General features: G+C 35.4%; 1 protein-coding gene across 3 annotated transcripts in view; it reads right to left on the reverse strand.

The window, feature by feature from the left end:
- The window catches only part of LOC149803766 (ubiquitin C-terminal hydrolase 7-like), a 100,822-nt gene extending 93,189 nt beyond the window's left edge, over positions 1-7,633 (reverse strand). The window contains exons 1-2 of one of the 3 annotated variants that reach the window (XM_089953548.1): positions 7,561-7,633; positions 1,757-1,858 (exon numbers count right to left, since the gene is read on the reverse strand). In XM_089953548.1, coding sequence (XP_089809674.1) covers positions 1,757-1,766 — 10 coding nt within the window. In that variant the 5' untranslated portion in view covers positions 1,767-1,858; positions 7,561-7,633. Of the gene's footprint in view, positions 1-1,756; positions 1,859-6,910; positions 7,195-7,264; positions 7,398-7,560 lie in introns of those variants that run through there. The other 2 variants (XM_089953547.1, XM_089953546.1) reach the window with 2 other exon arrangements.
- Positions 7,634-10,907: the final 3,274 nt, after the last annotated feature.

Below are 10,907 nucleotides of genomic sequence, written 5' to 3' on the forward strand. Positions count from 1 at the left end.
CAGGGACCATCAATGGAGTGCCTCATCAACTGCAGGATCTTTGAAGACATGCATGATCATAGCAGTCTGCAAAGTCATGTGGGCTCCAGTACCAACCTTGCATAGGCATTGCATGGATTTGCTTTCTTGCATGGATAGAGATAGCTGCACAAAATCATTTCCATGTATGGGCAATATCTATGATACATGCATGGAAAACAAATGCACCAATACTGGACTATGTCTCAACATTGAGACCCCTTTGGTCATACTTACTACTACTTGATTAGATTGAAAGTTAAACTAATTCCTACCCCATTTTCAGTTGAAGTAATACCCCTTACCTCTTAACAACTAATGTTATCACTACCTGGTTTAGCGAAAGACCACTGTGTCACTTGATAGTAATTGTTGCAAAGCAAAAGCAAGAATGTGTGGGATGCAAGACTAAGAGCCAAAAACTCTTCTTGGTGTCAAATTAAAAAATGGGGGGGGGGGGCTCTGATGCACAAATGATGGTAAATGGAAACACTGGCATGGCTTGACCGTGGCCTTTATGTCAAGTGCTGTGAACAGATATAGCATAAGCATTACTGTACCTAACATAGTGGGACCCCAAATGGTCAAGTGATCTAAAGTGCTCACTGTTACAGATCACTGCCATCTCACCTCTGTCTGTGTGGGTTCGAGTCTCAGGTTTGGCCAATGTGGTTATATGAAAAAGTTTGCCAGTAGCCTCTTTCAAAGGTTCTTCCTCAACAATTTATACTGGCCACCATGTATAGCCTATCTTGTGCTGAAAAGTGGAATTAAACCCTAACAACAACAACAACCTAACTTAGTGAGTTCTACAAGACACTTCACTCAGAAGGGAACTTACTACTCTGATATTAACTAAGAGCTGGGAGGTAGCATGTGGTTCTACCTTTAGGTGAGATTTTGTTTTCCTCATATGAAAAATGTTATCAATGAATAGAAACCCTGTGTGCGTAATACATAACTTTTAATTAACAAACATAAAATTTATTTCTTTATCTTCATTATCAGCACAGTGTCATGCATTATGACAATGTAATTAATTATATGCATTAGCACAGCATGTAATGACAGCAACACTAACACCAAATATCAACCGAATACAAAAAACTATGTTTGCTATCATACAACTAAAGCACTGATGGCTAAAGTGCTTTAATAACCATGCAGCAAATGAAAGTGTTCATTGCAAAACTTCACTTAGTAAACTCTGATTTTGGTAGTTCATCTAGAAATCAAGATCTATAACAATCAGATTTAGCTTTGTAATACTAGCGAAAAATTACATGTGTTGTTAGGCAAATGGAAAATCATTTGCGTGATATTTATAACTGTATTGGGGTGGGCATTCAATTTTGCATGGATCTGTGCAATGGTGTACAAAATAGTACTAACATAACAATTTCTAAAAACATCTGATATGGCAGCTTCTTAAATCAAAACTTTGACAGAACATTTAACATTATGACCATTAAAAAGGAAAGACAATAAATGTTACTAAGAAAAAGACATTTTCTTTCGAAGGTAAAAATGTGTACAAAATATTTATATTTAAGAGCAATAAAGAAGGCCAAACATTTAGGCCACATGCAGCTGAGTTTGAATATTCAATACCCAAGCTATGAAAAGGATATGCGTAAAGACGAGTTTTGAAATGCACTCTTAAACACTTGGGACCCGATTCAACAGGCATAAATATGCTACATATATCTTCCTATCATACTGTGTTCATTCAGACTACCTTCTTCCATCTCCTCATCATTCTGATTTGCTCCTCCTATATCTGTAAACTCGCCATTTACTGGCACAGTGATATCGCCCCCACCATCTTGCCCGTCGTCATCTGAAACCCAAAAATAAAACGAAAACTTCTAATATTAATAGCAAGACACAGGTTTAAAACTTTCAAACTAGACGTACAAATTATAATACTATTATTTGTATTACTTTTAGTTTTCATCACAAAGATTTTATCTATTCATACTCCAGAGCTATTAATAACATGTGAGTGCTTAAATAATAAAAAAAACAGTAAATGGATGCAAATATAATGCACCAGCCAATGAAGCTCCTGGTATCCAGCTTACTGTCAGATTGAGTAAAAAAAAGTCTTGATATCAGAACAGAGGGTCAAATTAAAAATCTGGGGGTCTATGATGCATAACTGAGGGTAAAGGGAAGCACCGATTATAGCTATATAAATGGCAGGGCATCACCACCATAATTATATGTATATATTTTCAATTATATTTATTCTAATTTCTAGTTCAGTATACAGCAGATTCTAATCATAAAGCACTGATCTATGGGTCCAAAACAATTCACAAGAAGCTGAAGATGGCAGTTTTGCTGAGTCTCATTAGCAATGTAAAATTTTACAAAATAATTACAATATTCTTCTTCAAATAAGATACTATCAATGCTTCTTTCTTTAAATATATTAATAATTACTCTACAAGTAAACAAACAATTTATTCATCTTTACCATTCCTCAGTAGTCTAGACCAGCATTGCTGTGTTTTTAGTAAAACTTATTTTAAAAAAATACCCTTTAAACTGATGATCAAATCACAATTTAGGTATCAAGGACAGTGAAAATATAAACTTTATTTTAAAAAATTCAATACCCTACAAACAACAATAAACCTTACTATTGATCTTGTTAACATATTGTGGCATTTTGATAAGCATTTATATGAAATCAGGTACCTACATTAGCAAAATAGGTTCCACTTAAAATAAATGGTCAGCTGTTAAGCTATTACAACTGCTAAACACACTGAGAGCTTTACAAGGATTATCACAAGACAGAGCAGGGTCTGAAATTTCTTTTCACTGATTAACAGGTAGATCATAAAAAATTTGTACTGACCCAAAGTAAAGTTAACTGAGCCAAGCATTCTTGTATTTCTATACCCATGCATTTTCTTATTTCTTTTATGTAGATGAATGAACCACTCTGTCCAATGTCACCAGCAAGATTTATGTCCCATCATTTTTTGTACCTCTTCAAGATCAGTTATGCTGTCTCTGTACCGTCTTAACCTCAGTGCACAGTGGCAAACTATCAGTCTGTGTCAATACAGCACAAATTACTTTCCGCATCAATCAAATACATTTCCAGATGAAGAATGGTTTTGTTTATTGAGAATGAAATAAAACTGATGCATCACCAGAACACATAAGAGTATTTACAGTAAGTGATATAGGTTAGAATTTTGTCAAACAAGCTCTGGGCTGACAATCAGTTGGCTAAAGTATATGCCATGATAAATATTGGTAGACTTATCCTAACTGTAAAAATCTGCAGACCTAAGGCATTCATAGTACCTCTTCAAGCATGTGGTCTTAGGTGACACAATAAACCAATCAATAAATCAAAAAAAGATAAAAGAATGTATTTCTTTTATTAGATATGTTCGGTAAACCTTCCTGAGAGAAACCAGCAAGAATTTTTACTGATCCACCAATTTGTGTGGCCTGGAGTTTCAGTAAAATTTGCTGGTCTGAGATTAGCCAGAAACAGCTCTGACAAAATGCTGTTAAATTAGTTCAAGACAATAAATGACCACTATGCATTATTCATTATATTCCTCAGTCTTTGGACCTGGGTTATAATCTCAGTAGGCCACATGCTGAAGAAAAAAAATCTCTCCACTGAATGACAATATATACACACACATACAGGGTTCTCAACTGATTTAAAACTGAAGTCATTTCACCAGTGATGCCAAAATCTCATGAATCAAAATGAAAACCTTGAGTCAAATCTTAAATCTCAAGAGTCATTTGCTTTTTAGTCATGAGCTCATATATGGGATTCTTTGTTAGTAGTCCAAACTGATGCTAAAGATGACATAACTTTAAAAGATTTATTCTCCTCCTCAGAATTGCTATTAACTTCCTATTTTTCAATGGAGTATGAGAGCCAAAACGAGAAAGAAAGGGATTCTCAGTAGATGCATACCTTTGGGATTTGACAATGTGACTACTGAGCATTACCTATATAAACAATCAATACCAAAAACAAAGAAAGCAATTAAATTCAAATTGAAATTAAATTTATTTTCTTTCAGTATCATTTGGAAAATAAAATTCTGCATATTTTTTCAAGTAATCTGTACATTTGCTATATTGTACATGTATCGAAGGGCTCATGACCCTTTTACATTTCATAAAAGAAACAATCAAAATGACCAAGGCTGACCTGATTGCATATTTATCAAGTTATGCAACATGTAGCAACTGATATTGATGTTTGAAAATACTCAATGAAACAACCAACCACTGAACCAATAACGATCTAATCACATTCATTTCGATGAGACCCTAAGTTTAATGATGGGCATCTGCCAAAGTGTATAAAACAGGAAGCAAAGGATAAACTTTGATTAAAAGTGGCCATTCAAAATCAGTAAGGTACTTAAATGGCAAATATGGTCAAAATGTGAAGTATGGACAGTTTTTTTTCCAGTGGCTTTCACAATTGACAGGTGTTGACTTTAAAACTTTGTTGTACACAATTTATTACTTTTCACTGGAACACCTTGAGTTGTCTCTCAGTCTGAGCTCAACATGTACTTTCGCGCTTTGGTCCATTCTCAGCAACAATCCCCCTAAAATCTCCCCATCACAAGTGGTTACAGATGCATATCCTTAATTCTCTTCGATAAGTTTCTGCTGGATGGCGCAGCGAGTGCTATGGAAGTAGCATCCATTTTTCAAGTTGATTTACACTTTGTACAACATATACAAAGTTCTCAACATTAGGAGGAAGCATACACCATCCTATTTTTGGCTAATACCACAATATCAGAGTAACTACCCTTGCATAACCTGGAATCTAATGACATCTGCTTATCATTCATTTCCCCCAGTCATTTAAACTGGAAATTAAATAGCGATAACGCAACTAGAGGGCGCATCAGTAGGGCCAAGTGCCACCATCTTACTATTTTTGTACAAAGAGTTTACTCCTCTTTATGAGGCTCCCATTTTTTTAACTTTGATTGGATAATTTCACAAAGAGTGGAAACATTTTACGTGATAACCTGTTCAAAGGAAACCATTTGGCTTTTCTTTTAAACTATACGTTATTGGTAAGAATCTGATATAGCTAAGAGAATATTTTCATGAAAAATCCACAAAACGTGTGGATCATGGAGAGTGTCATGCAGGAGAGGTTTTATTTATGTATCTAAATATAGAATGTGTCACAAATATTGTGGTACTTATCTTCATTTCGTGGGAATAGGGCTGTATTATAACATACCCTCCGTATCAGCTTTAACCAAAAATGTATCAGTTCTCTCCCTTGAGCACCTGGTAGAGGTAGCAACCAGAGTTTGATGTTTTATCAATAAAGTACAATGAAATCTTTGACAACACGAAATCACCGTATCAGTATAATAAATATACATATCTGTATAGTATATTAAGTTGATTTATTGTAAGGTACTTTACTGAGAGAAAAATGACAGACTCCTTCAGTAGCAACTATACACTCAATGAATATAAATATTGTTGCTACTGCTACCTGATACCAGCAGTTACTACTATTATTACTGCTACAAATTAGTATCAAACCTGCTTGATACATTTAGATATGAAATTAATGTAGTAGTAAAAAAGATTAATACAAATTTATACTTGTATCTTCACAGATGTGATTATTTTCTGTTTGAAGAATAAGACCCTCACCCACCACCCTGTAATAATTTAAAAGAAATTTTTGAAGATTTTAGAGTTACTCACAGCTCAGGCTGTTGAAGCATCCATACCCCCTCAGTCATAAAAACAATACTTTTTGATGAATTAGTCAAAACAAATTCTAATACAGGTAGGCATTTAAAAGGAATACCTGGATTGTTGTGTTACACTGTCCTTAAATAATTCTTTTGAAAAGTAAGGAGGCAGATGTTACCAATCCCTTTTGTTTTCAACTTTCACATGAATAAAACATGAATAAGAACAAGCTTTATACATAATATGACTTTTGGATTGGACATACACTCATAATTGTAAATTGTGAATAATTAAAGCTGCAAATTCTGGATTGGCCAAGGCACATTCCCCCAAATTTCCTTTTATATACCACATACATTTGTAAATTATACCTCAAGAATAGTCTAGTTATATTCTCTAGTGACTGCTTCATTACCCCACCCCCCCAAAAAAATTCCATTACTGGATTGTTTTCAATATATACAATGTCCAAAAAATGCCCACTATTTGGAGAATTCTATTTTTTTGCAGCCAATAAAATAAGTTGTTTGTACCTGCTATGAGCAAAAACCATGAAAAGGAGTATACTTTATTTACTAATTTGTTATTTCTGTTGCTTTGACCCTCTTAAAAATAACATATTTATTAACCTGTGATGAAATTTTAAATTTGGTCTGTTATTCCTAAATTAAATGCATTTTAATAAAGAGCAAAGACAGCAGACATATATAGTGTCTTGAAGGTAAGTGTTTTTATTTCCATACTCACTGACTGCAAGCTTTAAAATGCATCACACCATAGCACTCTGGTATACCATGTGTAACCTAATTGCAGAGGTACTATCGTTAATTTTTCCCTGATTCGAGTGAATGTGGTTTCAGGATACTTAACTGAAAGAAATTGGACATCACTATTACCATAATTTTTAGCCACTTCATCACACTCAGAGTACCATCCCCCATCCACCTGTACCGACTTGTGCATTACTTTAGTTGTGAAGCTATTTTTGTTCTATTTTCAGAAATAACTTAACCGGGAGTGGGGGTGGGGGTGCCGGGAACAATTTTTGCAGGACAAATGGTATGTTACAGACCATTCTGTAAATTATCATTATATCTAACATCACAAATTTTTTCTTATGCATCACAAGTGTGTTAATGGAACTGCAGACCCTCTTTTGTCGAAGTGTCCATTTCCTCATCTTCTCTCTTGCCATTCACATGATTCATGCTGTTCCAGGGATTTGAAGTGACCGTGCGCTGGCGATCTCGCCCAGGACTTGACTGACCCTTATCTGTGACGGCCACTTTGACGTGTTTACTTGCGATTCGCCCAATGTCTGCTGACTAAACCCCTTGATAGGGGAATCGGCGACACGTTTAAAATATTAAAGAAATAGATTGCTGAAAATAATATACCCTTAAGCCGACGAATGAAAATAAACAAGATGGCGGATCACGTTGCAGTATGGGATCGTGGGTGATGGTAATTTAAATGAAAGAACACATTTTGCTGCATTCGTTACCTGTTTTCGGTGATACTTTAGCTGTCATAGCTATCTGAACGACCTCAACACCTATATTTTGTTGCAAATTATTAAAATATTGCAGTAAAAATGTCAAATCAAGATCACGTGGGAGTCGGTTTCATGCGTTTCCAACACATGGACGACGGACTGGTTCTAAAATAAAAAAGTTATTTTGTGGTAACTAGAAAATCATTTGCAAAATTTAAAAGCCATCAAAAGATTGCAATTATTAAAAGGTTTCAGGTATACAATACACAAAACACATTTCAAAGTAATTGAAGGAAAAAGTGTACATTTTAACAAACGCTTCAAATTTGTAATTGTTGTACTGGATCCAGCGCTTCTAAAGTGTCATATTGATTACTGTGACGTCGCCATATGACGCACTTTCGTTCTATGACGTCATAACGTGATATTTTCACTTGTTATACTAATAAAGAATAATTAATTGGTTAAAACAACATCATACTGACAACATCATGATAGAAATTTCAGCATCAATTTTCTTCGTAGCTTTTGTTTGAAACTCGCAGCGGACACTGGCTACCTTATTGCTTCTATCGAGTGAACAACGGACGCATTTCTTAGTCTGGTGAAAGACTCAGTATTTTCAGGATTTTCGAAGCCACGCGTGATTGAGTTTTGAATAACGAGATTAAGTATTTAGTTTCAACAAGTAAAGGTTTTTTTTTTTCTTAATGCTCAAACATACTGGCAAGCTAAAGTTTATAACATACTGAAGTAGCAGATCTCTGCGAAGATCCCGCGCAACAAAAGCAGATATTTAGGCCTAGTGTCTATGTTTGTTAAGTTTTGTGTACTCGCACAGCAAATATAATTAGCAACATTATTCTCTTACCTAATTCAATGTAAAAAAAAGCATCCTAAAAATTAATTAAATACTCGAACATATAATGTATGCGTGATAAGTCGCCATGCTTACCATTTAACCAAGAAGTTGTTTTCCACCCTTTTTTCAGACATTACTGGTGGTCAACCACAAGTAATGTCAGAATAAAAAAGGCGGATAACAACATGATGGTCTAGCTTACCATAATAGCATTCGCATGCCCTCCCGTTTGTTTCTCAACCCACCCCGCCCAATCCCGATTTAAAAGAAATATAAGCATTTAGGATATAAAATAATGCAGAACACTTAGTCATTTCCTTCATCAATTTCTAATTTCTAACCTTATTGTCCCCAAAAGATCTTTACACTGTCAACCTACTGGTGTTTCAAACCAAATGGAAGTTCTCGATGTAATAAACAGACTATTTACATTCTTTTTCTGGTTTCTAAAACAGTCTATTTGATTAAAAAATATTGTCGTCTGCTTCTAATATTTGCAACGTATGGTTTTAATAATTAAAACATTTGAGCAAATAAAAGTGCGAAAATCTGTATACACGTGTTCAGAGAGACGAAACTACAAATTTTATGGAATTATTGAATTTATCTCAGACGCTGAACTAAATTACATATATCGCTTGAAAACATAGGCTCGCCAATGCAAATATGGAGACCGTGTTATTAAAGAAACTCCCTTTTATCCTTGATGCTTTTTGTTTTTAAAATTGGTATGGGAGGTTCAGACAAACGGTAGGGTGCGCAAATGCTCTAGAACAAGCAATTGATAACATGAATGAAGTTCTTTGGTCATATTGTTATCGATAACCATTGACTCGAGTGAAACAATAGCATTGATACGAATTATAAAATTGGTTCTCTTGGAAAATCCATTGTTCACTGACTAGCATAAATTAAAATCCATATATTTGACCCATTTGATTTTCTTTAATCATCGTTTTTGTTTGAAAACAGTTATTAGTTCACAGGATCTGATTTCTATCATCAATTCATTTTACAATAATGAAATGATACATTTTTCAGCTGTTGTTTTGAATTTACAATTTTCTTGAAAGGACTATATTTCACGATAGAAAATCTGCGGTATATCCTTCAAGATGAAGAAATGGTGTGTACAGATCAAGAACTCCCTTAAACAGTATTACATATAGATAGTAGCCCCCCCCCCCCCCATCCCCGGGTGACTTCTAATGACTCTTTACCACATTATACGCAAGTACGTAATATCATCCGCGACGACATATCGTCATCAGCTAGAAATCTGGTCATGGTTCATGGGGAAGGAAATTTTTGTGGGGTCAATATTTTCTCTAATGATGTTTACTTTATTCTTATAGTTTACATTAAACAAAAATATCTCTCTAAATAGAAATAATTTAATTTTACACAATCCGGGATTTATTGATTATTTAAACAACTACTTATGCACACTATCATTGGAAACAAATTATGTTTGTATGTAATATAAGTAGTAAGGTGGGTCACTATACGTACAATGCAAATTAGCATTACAGAGACCCCTGGGTCGATATACGTACAATGGAAATTTAACATGGCGAAAAATCGTGGGTCGATATATGTACAAGGGGAATTTAACATGGGAATAAATCGTGGGTCAATATACGTACAAGGGGAATTTAACATGGGAAATAGAGTTTGGGGTTGTTTAGGGGAATTGAATATGGGATTTTTTTTTTTTTTAAATTTTTTTAAAAAAGGGTAGGCAATTGAAAAGTCATTCTCTTTTCGAGAAATATGGCTGGCCCTGAAAAGGGCCTTTGAGTTTATGTTAATGTATCCATTAACATAAAGGGCACCGCATTGGTCTTCTTCTTGTCCTTAGGCTGCGTTTCACTGTTGGCCCGTAAATCAGCACTCTTTTCAGGCATCCTTGTCTTTCGACGTAGATCCTACGTATCCACAGACTGGTGTTTCTCCTGTGGACAACGGTCCACTTGGACCGGACATACATGAGCATGTCCATCCTAAACATCATGGAAGACACAAGGGTGGATGATTCAACTGTGGTCCACATCTTGAAGCGACGAGAAAAGGTGAATCAATGCAGTGAACTGCGCTTATTTATAGGTAGAGGTAGGATTGAAACGGATTGAGTTCATTCACCAATCCGATCACGCGTTACAAAATTCAGTCAGCCCACATCCAATCCGAAGAGAGCAGTCTGTGACGTCACGTAGTCTATATAGATTCGCTAGCGCTTGTGTACAGTCAATCTATGCGACAGTGATTCAACATGACGGAAATTCAGAAAACGATCCATTGGGGTGCACCAGCAGGGGAGACTGCCCAAGGGAACCCGGACTTACTTTCAGAAGAGGTGAATTGGGATTTTGTGGATTTTCTCTCCTCGCAAGAATTTGTTCCGGAACCTTCGTTACCTTCTTCATTACCGCAAGTGGAGAATTTTAGACAGAGACAGAAAGAAGAATTGGAGAAATTTATACAACGGCAAAAGGAAGCGGAACAAGCTTTTCTCCTACAGCAACAGCAGCAAGAAGAAGAGGTAAGAAAAAAACAACAGCAACAACAGCAAGAAGAAGTAGCAGCAAAGAAACAAGAGGGTGAAAATCAAACGGTCACGGTACTGTTGGACATTTTAGCGGAGTTAAGAAGTCTGAAACAAATGTATCAGACTTCTTTATTACGACCGAAGAGAATACGATCTTCCCGAGCTAAACACGTCAACCCTGTGACTAAGCCTACCGTACCACCCTTAGTGATTTCAACCCAACCATCATCATCATCAACATT

Source organism: Sinohyriopsis cumingii, chromosome 3, assembly GCF_028554795.1.
Source record: "Sinohyriopsis cumingii isolate HCF-2022 chromosome 3, ASM2855479v2, whole genome shotgun sequence".
NCBI lineage: Eukaryota > Metazoa > Mollusca > Bivalvia > Unionida > Unionidae > Sinohyriopsis > Sinohyriopsis cumingii.